Source organism: Vidua macroura, chromosome 2, assembly GCF_024509145.1.
Source record: "Vidua macroura isolate BioBank_ID:100142 chromosome 2, ASM2450914v1, whole genome shotgun sequence".
Classification (NCBI taxonomy): domain Eukaryota; kingdom Metazoa; phylum Chordata; class Aves; order Passeriformes; family Viduidae; genus Vidua; species Vidua macroura.
The window spans coordinates 49,788,872-49,806,915 of NC_071572.1; the positions used below are offsets into that span (position 1 = coordinate 49,788,872).

Sequence of the window (18,044 nt, forward strand, 5' to 3'; positions counted from 1 at the left end):
ACCTTTACCAGTCTTTAACTGAATATCAAAAAACAGAGTCAACTTTGGCTGATGAGACATTTCAGATTTTATATGTTAATTTTTAAAGCAAAAAGTAGAAATAATGTTTGGCACTTTGTAATTCAACAAGCAGCATTCAGTTACAAGCAGGAGAAATTACAGGGGCACAGGTGAAGTTCTCCCACTGTACCAAAACAGCACAATCTTCCCTTGTTACCCCCAGCTATCACAGCCACAATCTCTCTTCCCAATCTGTGAGCTTTCCTACACACTGCCCCCTGCCAAATCCCCTGAGAGCAAGGAGCACCCTAAGCTGCTTTGCAGCCTTACTGCAGCTCTTCATGGTACCATATACAAGCTCATACTCAAGAGCCCTCCTGCACCTGCCAGCTTCCTTTTCCTCAGTTTTACCCACAAAATGTTCCCCCAGATTCCTCTGATCCACAACCTATTTTTTTTTTCACTGCTTCCAAGGATATGGACACAGAAAGGTACATAACCAAATATGAAAGGATTTGAAGAAGCCACTGACCAGAACAATCTGGAAGCCACCACTGAGACATTGTGCACATTCCAGCTGTGTTTTCAAGAGGAGCAGAACCTAATGCAAAAACATTTTCAGCACTGAATTTCTAGCAATAGCAGAGAAATTTTGAGGAACATCCACCTCTTTCATTTTTTTTTCAGGAATAGGCATATAGTCACTTGTTCTGAATGCTCAAGGGAAAGAGCATGAGGAGCTTGATGGAAATCTGTACAGAGACTTTGACATTGACTAGAAAGGAAGAGAGAAAAGGAAGAACTGTTCTTGCATATATTTATGTGAACAACTTCATCCTGCCAGAACAAATATTTTTCCCAAGATGAAAATCAAACAATTTTATATTTCCACACAGTATCTTAGACATGTTTAGCTGAACAGAAAGGACAAAAACTTCTAATAAATGCAACATCAGATTTTTTATTTACAAATATATGGTAATTCAACAACCATTCTCCACTCAGTCTGCAGAGGAAAGAGTGATAGTTACATTTCCAAACGGGAAAAGAAAACTCTCTCTCTTAAATGGATTCCACAGAATATTACGCCAACACCACTGAGCAAACAGATTATTCTTTGTATTTAGGTTTCAAAAAAGCACAGGATTTTAGAAACCAGCATATGGAAAACAAACACATTTGTGTGCATTTAAATGCAGCTTCATTTTATACTGGAAGTGAATTCTCTAGGTTATGTCAAAAATAAAGACAGCAATGGCAAATATATATTTATATTAGCTATTTCTCTAACGCTCATTTCAAGAGCTTAGAAACAAAATACCCTCTTCATATACCATTGGAAAGTCAACTAGTTGATTATAAGCCTCAAAAATATTTTGAAGTTATTATGGAAAATATACTTATTCTCTCTTGTGCTCTTGGTACTTGAAGCTGAAAATGTGAAAGCATTTTTCCTGGCTATTTCCTTACTGCAATTACTTTCTTATAAATAAAAATAGTTACATGAAGAATACAAGGTATTGCAATGAAGACTAGACAAGCAAGAGTTACTCTTAGAAAAAAAAAACACACATACACACAATATATATATTTATAGATCTACATCAGCAGCAATCACCTCTTCTTGTATCTGCAACAGTGGTTTCATATCTTCATTTGCTTCACATGGAGGTTGGTTGTCCAGCTGTTAGGGAGAGACAAAAGAAACTGTAAGTAAAGCCTAGTTACTGAAGAACTTTTGTGACAACAATTAATATATTAAAGTTTAATAGTCACTTAATAGTCAAAAAACATTTTAAAGTTTCAAATACTTATTGAAAATGGTAACGTACTAATGTATACATTCTGAATCAAGCAATCCAAATATGAACAATACAAATTTGAGTTGAATCCAATTATAGCATTGCAAGTATTTCAGGCCAAGTCATATTCCACAGAACATGCACCTTACCACATTCTTTAGAATTATTTTTAATTTATTTATTTTTAGTATTAGCACAGAGACAGAGTGATAGTTTTTCTAAATTTACCCTTCAATAATAAAATTAAAAATTGTTAAATAACTGTAACAACATAAAGAACTTTTTTATCCTCTCTGCATATCTTTGTATCTGCCAATACAGTGGTGTTTCACTAGAATGTTCCAAGTTTAAACCACAGAATCAACACAAAAGTGTGCAAAAATATCACATAACATTACATCAAATTGCAAAGTGAATATTAATAACCCTATGCTTTATCAAACCTTTTAGCCAACATACATTCCAAACTAACAAATAATTAGCCAGGTTGATGTCAAATGCCAACTGCAAAAAATAGTAATTCACATTACAGGCCAGTGCTGTGCTGCCAATACATTTTCACTGCAGTAACTGCATAGCTGGTTTTTGTATTATTCAAATAGCTGATTTCAATTACTAATCACTAGTTTGAATACTTTGTTCTGTACCTACAAGTTCTTACAACTCCTGATTTTACTTGTATCTCATACAATTATGTTTTGAGGTGCCCACTGGCCCAAGTAGATGCAGTCTGAAGGGAAGGGAATAGAAACGTTTCCTCACAGATCAGCTCTGCTTCTGAAAGGCACTGCTGTGACTTTATGGGCTGTAATGTCAAAGAGAGACTAAATAGCAATTCATCCATAATAAAATTACTTATCCAACTCACCCAGCAATATTTCCCCCCAAAAGAAAAGACAGAGAAAAAAATGTGAGCAAGCTCCAGAGTGAATCTCTCACACATTTGGGTGCTTCAAATAGGAACACAGTCATTTCAGTGTAGTCTTGTCATCAACAAGGAGATACATTCTCCAAACATTAAATTAGACATCGTATGACCCAGTGACCTGGATCACCTCCAGATGGAAGGGAGTGATTCTCTTCCTCCTTCCACTGACCACATTAGCCTCTGTGAATGCGCTATTACCCTCACGAGGTGTTGCGCTTTCTGGCTTTAGCTTGAGTACCACATCATCATTTCTGTGACTTCTCTTCATGGAAGTCAAAAAGAGCCTGCAAACAGCAACAGCGTCAGATGCAGAGCTTCTCGTTTCTGAGCTAGATTTCACAGCCAGCAGCTGCCCAGTTCCTGCTCAAACACTGTAGCATGAATATCCTGTTCCCTTCACTGCCTTCTGATCCACCACGAAAAAATGTGCCGGGCTCATAAAGAAACACGGACATTTTTCCAGGAAGTAATTCAGAAAATATTTCCCTTCCCTGATTTTTATCATCCTATAGAATTCCGCATTTGGTACATAAAAAAGGAGCCATATAAAACTCCTAACACTTATCAAAATTAGGAAGTTGTCTACCATAATGTATGACAGCAGAAAAGACCTAAATACCACTACACAAAGCCTTAACATCATGCCCCAGTAAATCAGAATTCTGCAAACCATAAGAAGGAAAAAAATTATACTGCACCTTTTAATTAAGATCTGTAAGTAAATCAATTCCTCCTGAACTTGTACCTAAATGAATAATCAATTACAGACCTATAATTCCAATAATAATAGCATCACAAAAAGAAACCAGCATTTGTGCCACCTGCACAAGATAAACTAATTACTTTCCAGGTATGTATTAGGACTGAATTAAATACATATTTTAGCTTAGTTTTTAAGAAAATGTAGACGCTTTTTCAAAAAGGCTTCCTGTTATAAAGACAAGCCTGTTTAGCACCTGACAGCTCCCTGACACCACTTTCTCAGATCTGTAAAGGAGGGAAGATGACTATACCATGCTGTCTGCTTGAAACTGCGTAATAACAAGTTGGTAAAATCAGCTACCAGCAAGTTAGAAGTAAGGAATGACTACCCTACAAAAGACAGAAACTGGCAATCAAACCGTGCTGAACCTATTCACTAATTTAAAGCTAAACATGAAAGCTATCAAGTGGCTCAGCTGTGCAAACATTTGAGGTTGTACAGCACAGAGAATAACTACAGTCATGCACACTGCAACTGGATTGCCTTACTTTTAAATCTGATATAGCAGTCGTTGCAGAAGAGTTTGTTGTTTCGGATCCTGACTTCAGCTCCAGAGCGGGATCCACCAAGGTCGCATCCACAGGCAACACACTGTATCACACATGAATAATTAGCAACTCCTTCCAAAATACTAAGAAACAAAAATTCTATTCAAAAGCAGCTCAGATTAAGCTCAACAAAGCCTGAACCATAACCCCACAATCACTAGAAGCAAATGTACAACGATTAGTAGATCAAAATGCAACCACCCCTGAGGAAGTATTTTAAGGCGACGACTGGACAATGAATAGCAGAGATACACCAAGTAAGCAAACATAAAGCAGACGGTTTTTAGAGATTAGTTCATTAAATCTAATGTGAACTTTGGTTTATCTGAAAACTAAGACTGGTTTGGCACAAAAAAAAAAATTGTTCTTTAGATGGCAACGGGAATTTTGGCACAGAACACCTGGGTGTGCTACTTGCAGATTTCCATGTGGCACTACACACTGCTGGTGTCCTCAGTCCCTTGGCACTCAAAGCAGAAAATACTCAGGTACTCCCAGTTTCCTGGGTTTGCATCATCGAAACAAGTTCTGATTTGGAGAGATGGGGCTGATTTAATTTTTCTTGCATAAACACATAAGGGGCTTGACCACTGCTGGGCTAACATTAAACTATTTAGCTATGGTAGCTAAACATGTACTTGCTGTGAATATGAAACACATCTGGAAGGAATGTAATCCAAAACATAATACTCCCCTTACTGAATTTATGAAGGACAAATAGTTTCCCTGCTTAACCAAGTAATGAATCTTTTGGATGGCAGTCTGTTCAACAGCTCATTAATTTTCAGAAATTTGAAAAACAGAAACTTGGCATTTTCTTATGTAGGTTATGAGCTACACGTGGATTGTCTCACTCAGAATACATGTCCTGCAGAAAAGGGAATGGTGATTGATCACTATGGATTAGTCTTGTCTCTCCTGCTCAGGAAGGCAGAACCAGGAAGAGCTTGGAGTCAATCCCTAGTAATGCTCCAGGTAATGCACTTGAGCTGAGCACAGAAGACAAGTGTTCTGAGCTACACACAGAAATCTCTTAAAGTCAGGGAAGAAGTAGGGTCCAACAGCACCTCCAAGTCATAGTCTAATTCCACATCTAGTCTGAGGGCAGTGGAATGGGACAGCTTTGCTGTCTTTTGCAGGCAAATATTTATTCTTTCAGCTCTGCAAATGCCCCAAGCTGATGGGAAATCATGTAAGTAGGTCTAGGTCTCAGTGCTGGGCATGAGCTAGTACACTTAGTTGGTGACTAGGGCTGAGTAGTATTAAAGACACCTTTTGGTTTTTTTCTGGGTTTTATCCTGCCCCTTTGAACTCTTCCAACATGCCTTTACTTGGAAAACGCCACATGAACACTGTCTGCTAAAGTTAGCTTAGAAAGGATGGGACATCTTAAATGATTTAATTGCCAGGGTCCAGGCTGAGATTTTTTTTTTTTTTTTTAAGAGGAGCTGCTTTCTCTGGGAGAAGTGGTTCAGAATTTTCTGATATTTTGCCACCTATTTGAAGAAGGAAATCTTTGATCTCATGATCCATGTGCTCATCTTGCTTTTCAAAGTCCTGCTTGTTAACTCTGGAATTTAAAAAACACTTCTAGAGTCGAGTGCTAAATGCCTGCAATGGGACTGCCTCATGGAAATATGCATGCAACAGCTGTCAAGAGTAGAAGGCAAAGCAGGTGATTAGTAAGAACCCCTGTGAGCATAACACTGAGTAGCCATGCGTGCTCCTGATTAGTTCCTCCTCCTTCATGATGTGACTCCCAGCTCTCACCTTAAAGCAATGTAAATGATAACAAAGACCAAGAGATTCAATGATCATGGCTGCTCCTTTGCCCAGAATGTTATTACAGTATGAACAGATTTTCTTCCCACTGACTGACCTAAATATAGAATGAAAAACCTTAAAACCAGCTTGAAAATGTTTAAAAGAAAAAAAGCGTTATCAAATACTTTTTGAGATTAAAAATAAAAAAACACATGGGTAAAAACTGGACTATTAAGCTGCTTGGGGAAAGTAAACTGAAAATTAATATTATTTACAGTAGATCTGAAAGCTGTGGAAAGCTGAAGTGTTATAATTTAGATCAAATTTACATAGGAACAAGTTAAGAAATTCTGTCACATTCTTGGCACATATTTCATTGTATAAAATACCTTCTACAAATAAAAAGTGTACTGTTAAGTTTGGAGAGTAAGAACAAAGGTTTTGTGCTCCTGTCTTTTTAGTTGTGGGGAACTATCCAGAAGGCTAAGTTTTAGCAAGCACCCCTTCCAAGTCCCACCATCTGCACCTTGTTAGATAAAAGAAGGCTAGTCCTGGATATAAAATACTATGTTAACTCTTTGAACGTAAGCTATATGGAGGTCAGTTTCCATAGATCTATCAAGGTGTTAGCAAATGGAAGTGAGAACAAGATAAGCAAATATGTTTAAGAAGGTAATTTTCTTACATCATAAAGAACGTAAAAGAGTAGCTTAAAAAAAAAAAACTGGGGCCAATTTATCATTAAGTGCCTGAGAGTGTAAGAGCTAGTGAAGTAGTATTCACTGTTGTTATTTATAACACATGTTATTCTGTGTGGGATGATTCTCTGGAGTACTATCCCAAGGTATTTTTAAAATGTTTTAAGTACATAAAACAGCAGAGTTATCTACCCTACCACAGTTGAATTCCATTTTTGTTTCAAAATATGTTGCAATTCTTGCTTTCTCCTCCTAGATTAAAATCAACATCCTACTCTGTAATTCTCCAGGGTCATGGGTTATGAGCATTCCTGAGTGCTCCTCAAGATGATATTGACCACATGCCAGGAAGTGAGGAGGAGAGACAAAGATGAGGGTCATAAAGCGTGGGTTTCAGGAATCTTTTGTTAAAACAAACCAGGGAAAATAAATGTCAGAAATGCCATCTGAAACAGGCTTTTGCTAATCATTTTGGTAACCAACACACAACTTGGAGACTGCAGATTGATTATTCAAGTTCCTTTGTTTTTTTAACCAATGTCAAGCAGTGATGACAAACCTGTGGAATTTTCTGAGTGACTGGAGCAGGGAGGTAATATCAGCCCGTATTTCCACTGTCCCCTCCAGGGGACACTCCAGGTACTTGTTAATCAATGTTATGGGCAAGAATACTGCTGGTAAGCAGACACACAAAGTCTGCCCTTTAGTGCTATTCAACATTTTTACCTTCCCGGAAAAAGGGCACCCACTCACCTGCTGCGTGTCTGGGACCCTGACTGGGAAGCAGAGAGGGGAGACTGAGCCCGGGGAGCTGTCTGGGATGTGGAGGGGGCTCTCGCAGAGGTGGCCACAGGAGGTGCTTTGCTGGAGGAAGGAGTGCACATGTAGGCTCGGTTTGAAGTGGATACCGGGCGACTAAAATCTTGACTAGAAGATAGAGATGAAGAGGATGCAGACTGGTTCAGCCATGAGTGGTGCCTCCATGACCTCATTCCTGAAGAATCAAGATTGTCCAAAGACTCCCCTCTGCAACAGAGATACAAGCACCTCAAATGCAAACGGCAGTACGGATGGATCATCCTGATTTTTTTTAAGAGAAAGCCATTATCCTCACATTTTTAATATTTTCTGGGATTAATAGGAGCAATATTCTTCATGTACTGATTTAAAACATACGAGTAGCAAATTATCCTTTGTGTGCAGATGTAGTTCTCATGGTAAAAAACAGGCGAGGCAAAAGAGGCAGCTCTTTACAGCTACTTAATAAAAGCAAAACACTTCACTGCAGCCTTATCAGGGTGAACTGTATCAAAATCCACAGCACAGCAACAGACCTCAGATGACAGCTTTGTTTATGTTTTCTCCAAGGGATACCAGATCAAAAATAACAATCCACCCAGACAGGATGGCTTCACCCAGGTACAAGGTGTTGGCCCAATAACCAAACACTCTCCTGACTGATAACTCAGCTGTTTCCTAAGTGACAAATCCAACATTCATATATCAAATAAAGCAAAAATAAACTATCTCAACTTTATGACATATTTCTGTGCTGAAAAAGGTATACTTCTTAGCCACAATAATTCATTTCCAAAACAGGTTGCCATGCTGATATTCTGAAAGTATCTGTTGACGACAAGGCACATAATTGATTTCCATTGCTGCTATACCAATCAAGAAATAAGCAGCTGAGTTATTTACAGGTCACATCCACATTCATTACTTGTAAAAAACCCATTCAATCCCAGCTGGAATACAGCTACTTTCTTCTATCTGTGCTGCTATACTGTCTACCTTACGGCATTTCACAGACTCAAATTGTTTCTATGCTCTGTAATACAAGCTAAAGTTCAGAATAACCAAAGAAAAATGTATGATGGGAGACAGAGTTAATTGTTAATGTGATTCCTACCTCCTCATACTACTGCTGTACAGACTAACGGGCTCCTTATGTATACTGGCACTGCGCTGCCTAATCCAGCTGCTGTCCGTGTGTAGAGATGTTTTCTTTCTCATTTCCTGAAGGATTTGCTGTCTCTCCAACTCTGCTGCAGACAGGTTTTGCTCCTTCTGAGATTTCTTCTGCGACTCACCCATGTTCCAGGACCTCTCAGAATACTTGCTCTGGGTGCCTGTGCAGACAGCATGTGCAAACATGAGCTAGACACCTCAAGGCACAAAAGCAGTTATCGTCCTGTCAGCACTCTGGCTATAATTCCAAGAGCTATTGTTCATCACTCCATTCACAACTTATTCCAGTTCCCTCTTACAGCTGAGCAAAATTTACCAATACAACACTACTGAAATTTTTTTGTTTGTATTTCCATTAATGTAGCCTTTTACATAATGCTTAATTTAAATACATTCTCCTTCACTTCCTAAGTGTATATGCATAGACATTTGTGCGTACACACCCCCCTTTTTAAAATGGTATCACCTTTTTTAGAGCCATAATTTGGACTCTTCCTCCAATACAAACTGAACCATGCATAGAATACATAGTTAAATAACAGGATACATTCTTTCTCTTTAAGAGTTCATACTCTTCTGTAAGCTGTCTCTGTTTACAAGAGTTTCTTTCTTTCTTTCTTTCTTCAAGGCACTAAACACACTGCTTTATATTGCTTTATATAGATATTAAAGGGGAGAGGGAAATCTTTCAGTTATTTGGATTATGTGTTACCTACTGAGTTGAAATGAAAGATATGGTATAGATTGTCTTTGAAAATGGGGAAGGGGAAAGAAATAAGCAATATTTCTCCAATAGCTGTTGACACATCGGAAGGAAACAATTTTTTATTTCCTAGATCCAGTACGTAGTCTTTATAGTAAAAATAATTGAGACAATTACTCAGAAATAAGTCATTCAATTGAAATTTCAATCCTTTTAAATGCTGCTCTGACTGTAGATTTACTCTTGGATTTATTGGTATAGATTATAATTGTAAAATACTGTGGAAGTTTACTTTCTCTTTAGTTTCAATGACAGTGCTTTAATGTATGAAAGCAACATTTTTAATCTGCAATATATCCCCTAATATGTCTACTTTTCTTTGATTACTTGTGATTACTTTTTTTAACTGTGTTTTACAAATGTAAAACTGTTTTTTACAAAAGTAGTTTGCAGGCATTTTTGACTGTAACATATTTATAAAACTGGTTTGTTTGCTTTGCACATAATTTCTCTAATATGACCAAAGTCATAAAACTGAACGGGAGTCCAGGACACAAGTCATTGTGACATATCAAGAGCTGACTTCTTGCTCTGTTATTACTACACTAACTGAAATTAAGAAGACAAAAAGTTGTATTAAATACATTCATCATCTTGGTATGTGCAGGTTTTTTCTTTTTTTTTTTTACAGAGTCAATGCATCAAAACTACACATATATTCAATGATATAACTGCATGATTGATTTAATCTCATGCAAAAATCAGTCATTAAAATTTAGGCATCTAAGAGACATTTGTAATCACTGCCTTCAAGAGGGTAGTTAATCATATTTCTCCTCAGCTTTTATGTTGATTGTATGATTTCCTCTTGCTGTTGAAAGTTCATTAAATTGGGGCATAGTATGAATTTACAATGCAGCTATCAAAAAGCACTCTAAAAATTAATTTTCTTAGGATGACTATATGTACACATCTTATTTTTTTTTCCTACTCTTCTCCCTACCTGCCCCAAAAAAATTAAATATAATGGAAATTATACATTACTTACCATTTCTGATTGTGTTGAATTCATTCAGCTCTGTAGTTGACTTTGACTTATTCCTAAGGATATAAAAACATTAATTTCTCTATCTTAATTACAAGATCTCATTACAGGCAAAGCTCTTACCATTGCAGATGAGAAAACCAGTCCTCTTTTTTCACCATCCCTCCCATCAACCATTTATGCTATATTTAAAACAAGACACAAAAAAAAACTAAAGACCAAGAGGATACTAAGGGGCGAAAAAAGTCAATATTTAGATCTCAATAGATAATCACCAATTAAAAGTTAAAATTCTGTACTGAAAGTTGTCAATGCTTCAGGTATAAGGAACTGATCATTGTACTTGTTTCAAAAAAACCAAATCCTTCCCTGTAGAAGCTTTGTGAAAACTACAGTCAGACAAAGAAGCAAGAACATTCAGAGCAGATTTACAATTGATTTGGCTTAAGGAGAAACTGAAATGATATTTCAGCACTGTTACTCAACTGTAAGAAAAAGACCTTATCAAAACCCTGCATGCAGATTGTTTTTGGAAAAAATTACTGTCCACTGATTATACCTAGCAGCATAATTTTTTTAATGCATTTTAGCCAAGTAATGGCATTCAACAAATGCCATATACAGGAAGACAAATGCAAGAAGTTGGTTTTCTGACAGTACAGAGGCGAAACTTCAGCAACACCTCTGCTGTATTATTAGCCTCAAGTAGCACAGCCAATATTTTAGTTTAAAATAACTCACAAAGATTTTAAAAGAAATCCTTTGCTTGGTCCTAACTCAAAGCTGCTACATTAATGGTTTTACACATACAGCATTGGTTGTGCAGCCGCATTTTGAAAGAGTCTTGTCTTTTATTTGGAGATAAATGAAGCATAAACTATATCACATCTTGTTTCCTTAAGTTCTTACTGTTTGTCCTATGATGTGGACCTATTTTATTATCTATTTAAGAAGAAGCAACAGTCTCACAGTTGCCTGTATTGAAGAAAAAAGCGGTGTCCTCCTCACACATATATCCAAGATGTAACTATTTAGTGCATGCTCCTTCTGAAGTTAGATCTAGATCTTAGTAACAGATCATTAGGAACAGATCCATTAATTGTACTTTGTAATTTTTGGAGTTCCTCTTTATATAAAAGAGGTATGCCCACTTCAACTACAAGAAGTGATCAAATACACAGCAGAAGTCATCTTTCAGAACTACTGTGAGATGCAATGCAAAACAAAGGCTTGATTTGTAAAGCAAGAGATGGTACCTTAAAATTAACTTGTGTAAATTACAGGAGTAACAGGCACTATCTCCTTGATAAATATGCCACTGCTGCCCTTACGTCCCTTCTTGTTTACTCTCTCAAGTTGCAGAACCTGAATTGGGATGACTGCACCTTAGTTTGTAGAGCACGCTATGACACAGCCACAAGATATCTGAAATTGTTTTCCAGCCAGGTAAGTTTAGTACCACCCACATATTTACCTCCTCACAGTTTTGTTTCTCCCTGTAGAATCCCACTGACTAACTGTTGCTTACAACACAGTGTATAATTTGACAAAAGCTTGGCCACTTGTTTTTTCAATATGAAAATATGCCATAAAAACTGCAAAACACAGCAGCAATCCAACATATCCATTTAGCTGCTATGATTAAAGTTTAGTAGAATTTTAAAAGTTTTATAACAAAGAAATGGTCATGTTACAGTCAGTGTTGAGATTCAATATTGGACATACCTGTCAGCAAATGCTTGGCCAGGTTGCTCCTCAATGGTTTTAGAAACTTCATAACGCTCATAATGCCTGTTGGAAAAAAAAGAAACATTATGTTCATATACAGAAAAAGACACACATAGACATAAATAGTTCCTAAGGGAAATATTCAAAATAGATCCTTAAGGGAAAAAAAAAAAACAAACCACAGTTTAAATTAAACCCCCCAAACAAGACAAGTTCTGAGGAGTCTTAATTTAACAGTCAGAAATACAACTGATAAAAGAAGGCAGAAAAAGAAGAGTTGCCAGAAAAACTGTCTGAAATTACATTTTTGTGAAGTGACAAGGAAACCAAACATTAGCATACAAGAATGGTTATTGCTAAAGATGTTTCAACTACGTATTGATTCAATTTCTTATTACCTGTCAATGACAGGATGGCCAGCTCGATCCTCTATTGTTTTAGATACTTCATAGCGCTCGTAATGTCTAGAAGCAAAATAAAGATAAAATACATATTAAAAAAATCTAGAAATTGAGCAAACAGTAAGTATCCTCAGAGAAAACGGAGAAAGTTCAGATGTATTAAAAGAATTCCAAAGACTAAGGTGCTGCAAAAATTACAAGCATCAGTATACAACAGTGATTATCTCATCCATTTCAAAGCCAGGAGGAAAATTTTGTCCAAGCACAGCAGTTCTCTAAAAATTACATTTTTATTCTAGAAAAGTGTACAGGTGAAGTTTATAAATTCACAAAGTTCCACAGAAAACACTCTTTAGCCTGTCCCCTCCTTCAGTGTACTTTGCAGCAAGTATCACGCCTTTGCAGGTGTTTATATATTTCAGATTTCAAGTCTTATCTTTGGATATCATCTTATAGCAAATATTTAACACCAGATATTTTAAAGCCCAGTTCCACTGATCTTGCTCCTTTACTATTAAGCAAAACCACCCGTGTTTAGCAAAACACATCCTTTGGCAGCAACCTCAGGAGCAATGAAATCCCCGTGGACTAAAGAATGCACCAGGGATTTAGATATGCAGATATTACAGCAGCTTAATAAGTTACCACACAAAGTCCTATCATCTTGTAACTGGGACAAGCTAAAATTGTAAAGTTATCCTAGCTCTGCTGCCAGGAAGAACCTGTTCAGCCATTGTAGCATTGTGTCTCTGCTTTGCTCAGCAGGCATATCGAGCACCAGTCATTTAGGTTAAACTAAAGTAACTCTGGGTCTCACAACCTCCTCTGCAAATATATGAGGTTTTTAAAATCATATTACTTTCTCCTAAGATTTAGCTTGATACCATGTGTTCTTTTAAGTTATTTCTTATTACTTACATAAGAAAAGGAGAAAAACCTCAAGAGAAGCCACAAGTCACACACAAGGCAATAAGATAAATGGAGACAAAATAAGGAAAGGTTACTGGTTTAATCTGTTTCAGACAGATTAATCTCCTGTAACAGTAGTCTGAAAACTTCTGGGCAAGAACACAAACTTGAGAACTAATAGGTGAGTATTTGTTTGCTTGGTTGGTTTTTAAATCAAGCTGCTGAAGAAGGTAATCAGAGAAAAAAATATATCTGCAGTTGATAACAGGCTATGATATATACTCATATACCATAATATCCCTCACTGACAAATTAACCCAGTAGTTAAATTGCAATTAAGCTTTATTGTTACACTGTTGAATTAAAATGAGAGAGAAATGTGTAAAAATCAGCCACACATTTGTTGGAAAAGTGTTAACTTGGTATTTCTTCTGGAAGCCTTGTACGTTGAGTCACTGGTTCTCAAGTTGAGTCACTGGCTTATGCACAATTCTTACAAAATTTTCTCATTAAATCCTTCTGATCTTCTTTCATTTGGCTGTAATTACTGTATTTACACATCCCATTAAAAAAAAATTGCTGAAGTAGGGTAATGTAGCACTTGATTCTTGGGGAAGGACTTTGTGTTATGCCTGATCCTTCTGTCTTTGGAAAGAAAGACTATCCTATGGTATTTTGCATCTACCGGTTGCAGCATGAATCTTACATGAACATCTTTATACATTCAGGACAGACACAGCCCCGGTAGAAATGGGTTTGAATTTGCAGAAGGAAGAGAAAGTACATCCTAGCACAAATGCACACCTTTGGTACTGAGGCACCTCCACTGACACCTCCCTCTGTTTTTCAGCCTGCTGCCTCTGCTCCTCCACCTCTGCCTGCCGCTGCTGCTCCTCAGCATGCTGCTGCTCCCTCTCTTTACGTTGTCTCTCAAGCTCCAGCTCTTGGAGTTCCCGTTCTTGCTCAAAATGCCTGGTTGCTTCTTCCTGGATCCTCCATTCCTCCTGAAGCCTTCTCCTTCCTCCTTCTTCATGCAGCAAGCTCCCTGCCATCTCGTTTTCTCCATCTCGTTCTGGCTCCTCGGGAGCATTTGCTTCAGGGCTTGCTCTCCAGCTGGACACAGGTGGAGCCTGAGAAGTGACGGATGTTGTATTTAGTGTTAGAACAGTCTGCTCCTGTAGCAAAGGAAAAAAAAATGTTTTTAGGGAAGGGATCTGTTTTTTAAATAGATTGCTCGCTCAGAAAAGGTAATTTACCCTATAAGGTAAGAATGTATAAAAATCATACCCAGCACTTCCACTGCAAGATGCAGGGCACAGTTTGGTTTCACATTCTCCTTATTCAAGAGCTTCAATCCACACACCAGCCTTAGCAAGCACCACAGGCAGCATGGCAGAATGGGAAACATTCTGCTTTCCAAAGTATCACTTACATGTCAAGCCATCCCTTCCCCACTTAAATACCCATGGAAAACAAACCCTTCCATGATACCCAGCATTTCTCCCTACTGTTTTGACTTAGAAACCTGAGACCTACTTAAGAGTGTATACACAAAGATACACACTGCAATCTATATCAGACCGATGAATTTCACATGAATCCTCATGTGGAGGAATCTCCCAGTCTCTTCCATTCTCCTACCATTTCAAAGTCAAGCCTCAGACTTATCACTCTATGACTCTTTTCTCAAAAATGAGAAAAGGTCTTTCAGTGGTCAAAAGATGTTTTGTTTGCAGGGAAAAAAATAATGTTTATGGGTCCATCAAAACCTCTAACGACAAAAAAAATATGAAATGGTTTAGATTCTTGTACAACAAAGTCCTCCAACAGCTCAAAATCTTACTTATTAAAGTTCCAAGCCTTAAATTATGGTCTACTTATTATTCATGACTGTGTAAACACAACTGATCTATTTTGGATGTCTGAAGCAGCACTCAGCAGTAGAGATACCTCAGACAGTTCCCATACTCAGGAAAAAACATGTTCATCTTCACATAAACAACAGCCACAGAAGTCAGCATCTACAGAAACTACACACATTCAGTGTTTTAAAATATATAACTGGAAATCTAAAGTTGATTTGGTATGTAAATTTATCAAATGAACTGTCTGTCAGTAACAAGCCAGACACTTACGAACATGCTTCCTGATAAAGTATTGAAGCAGAACTCCAACAAGTAGCATCAGGTGGTAAATAAACAGCAAAAATCTCTATTTATGATCACAATAATTAATACATGCTGTGACTTTTTGCCAACATATTTTTCATGTTAGTTACCTAACCAGCTCATAAGGAAAAGACACAAATTCAACCTATCTCAATATACCCCACCTACTCTTTCCATCCCATTTTTGCAATCTCTTTCTACCACGTCATGGACGAGAATTTATTTTCCGAAATGAGAAAATAAATGACATAAAAAACCTAATTATTTGCCTGCTTGCATGCTTCTAGTATAAGGGAAAAAAAGCCCTCATGAAACTAGTCAAAGCTTTATTCACAGCCTACCTCATCAAAATACTTGGAGCTCTCTTTTTCTGCTTCTTGCTTAGCTCGTAGCCATTCTTCCCTCAGTTTCTCTTGTTCTCGTTGGTATTTCTCCTGTTAGGTTAGATTGAAGTTAAACATGCAATTAAGAAACATGGTATTTTCTACTTTCATTGAAATGTACACCGGAATTCAATGTGTTTTTTTAACAGACCAAACAGACCAGACAAAAAACATCCCTGAGCTCCATTAGAACATTAGGTCTGCCACAAATGAAATCCTAGCTCAAACACAATCCAAAGGAGTTCTGTAATTTATTTTTGAGACTCCAGGCTTATTACATGCTAAGTCTCACAAAAGCCAACCTCATAGTCCCTGTCCCCCAGTTTAGTTACCATTTGAAAAAAAACACATCAGCTATCTAAGGTATTTCTGGAAAAACACAGTGGTTGTATTTAACTTGGAATTAGGCACATTAATATGGCAAATATAAAGAGATCACTAAGTGAAGTAGTAAGCAAGATATCTCATTCTTTTGAAATGCTACCTTACACAAAACACAATTTCTGGACCTTGAAATTTGTCTTTTGACTAGATTTGGTATGAAATCAATATACTGTCTTAAAGCAATGCTTAAAGCACATGGTAAATGCTTTGGTGGTTTTGTCAGTCACCACTTTTGTCTTGGGAATAGCAAAACATTTAAGGATGTCAGAAGTATTCCTTCTAAGATGCTGGAAATAAGCAAAGACAGACTTTGCTTCCTCTTTTTGAAAAGTCATTACTAGAATCATGGGGAAGAGAAAGATCATTATTACTCTGGTCAAATTTATCACTTCAGGACTAAAAAAGGAGAAACAAAGAAAAGTGATGGCAGATGGCTGAGGCAGCTCTCAAGAAAGGGGAGCCAATGTTTACACTCTTTAAAGCCATCTCTTCAGGTATCAAATGGAATATCCAAACCATAACAGAGACCACAGGTAAGTTTAGGAAGGTAGAGCTGCTGCCCTGCAGAGTTTGCAAGCTACAAGGAATAACAAAAGATGAAACATTCAAAAACCAAGAGAGATTCTATGCTTGTACTTTGACATCACAGTTTTCTGCTGAATGCAGCCAAAGAGTGCTTGCACAGAATAAATGATATTCACTGATGTCTCTCCTAGCCATCAGACTTCAGACAACAAACTTTAATTTGCAGAGATGTGTCTTGCTGAACATGGTTGAATGTGCTTACACTTCATTGAGGTGAGCTCTTTGCAGAAATGTATGCTTGGCTTTTTTGTGCTATCCTAAGACTTCAAACAATGCCCTGTCCCTCTGCAACACCCCCTTCCAGCTCTAGCTACTGGTTATCAAGATGGTTTTTCATTAGCAGATTCAGCTTCCTGACTCAGAGGTCCTGGGAACCAGATTATTCCAACTGATTAGCTGATTGCTAGCAGGCAGGTACTGGCTGCCTCTTCCACATATATGAATACAAGGCAGTATCGCTAATTGAAGGTAAAACTCAGGCTAGGGGCAATTTCCTAAAGGGGAAAAAATACAATTCATATTCAAAAAGGAAGACACCTTAGTTCTTCACTTATCCTTTAAATTCTGTTGTCATTAAGAACATACCTGCAGACCCAGAAGATTGAGCACTTCTGGCTGTAGGGAATACACATTGTGTGCTTAATTTTATGATGCTCACTAAAGGATTGTCCTCTTTTTTCTGAGTACTCCTTCTGTGTGCAATTGTGCAGGCCAGAAAATGCACCTAAGAGTCTCCCTAGGCCATCAGCAAGAAGAACTACAGAAGTCATCTGCTACTTTTCTTTCTTTGTTGCTACACACAGGGGATTGACAGGATCGTGGGATGACCTACGATCATAGAGATTAATTATACCTGCAACAAACGGTCCTGCTCTTTTTGCCATTTTTCTTGTCGTTTTCGCTCTTCCTCTTGATCCCAAACCCGACGACTGGGAGCGCTTATGGATGGGACTGGGAGCTAATACAGCACAGAAATGAAGTTGTATTACCTTCTTTCCATGTAATCAACATTCTACATTTTAAAGCATTTTTTTTTAGAGTTAGAAATAGAAACAATTACCAACGCTAGAGCTTTATAGTGACAAGGACATAAATTACGCTTTTCTTTGAATGGACAGAAAGCAACCATGCCATGACAAAGCAAATCTTAGCCAGTACTCTCAGATTTGATCAAAATTGTAAAGCAGTATAAGAAGTAATCGAAAGCAGAAAGCTTCTTGAAAAGACTAGGATTATACAACCAACTAGTAGTTCTCAAATAGTA

The 18,044-nt window shown here is 37.4% G+C and overlaps 1 protein-coding gene across 4 annotated transcripts in view; it reads right to left on the minus strand.

Annotated features, from left to right (window-relative positions):
- Positions 1-941: 941 nt before the first annotated feature.
- LMO7 (LIM domain 7) overlaps positions 942-18,044 on the minus strand; it is a 131,997-nt gene continuing 114,894 nt past the window's right edge. For 2 of the 4 annotated variants that reach the window (XM_053971006.1, XM_053971005.1), the window contains 12 exons: positions 17,634-17,738; positions 15,770-15,862; positions 14,065-14,435; positions 12,349-12,414; positions 11,948-12,013; positions 10,226-10,278; positions 8,416-8,635; positions 7,257-7,529; positions 5,812-5,920; positions 3,982-4,084; positions 3,429-3,475; positions 1,597-1,684 (listed from right to left, as the gene is read on the minus strand). In XM_053971006.1, the coding sequence (XP_053826981.1) occupies positions 3,432-3,475; positions 3,982-4,084; positions 5,812-5,920; positions 7,257-7,529; positions 8,416-8,635; positions 10,226-10,278; positions 11,948-12,013; positions 12,349-12,414; positions 14,065-14,435; positions 15,770-15,862; positions 17,634-17,738 (1,503 nt within the window). In that variant the 3' untranslated portion in view covers positions 1,597-1,684; positions 3,429-3,431. Of the gene's footprint in view, positions 1,685-3,428; positions 3,476-3,981; positions 4,085-5,811; positions 5,921-7,256; positions 7,530-8,415; positions 8,636-10,221; positions 10,279-11,947; positions 12,014-12,348; positions 12,415-14,064; positions 14,436-15,769; positions 15,863-17,633; positions 17,739-18,044 lie in introns of all 4 variants that reach the window. The other 2 variants (XM_053971007.1, XM_053971008.1) reach the window with 2 other exon arrangements.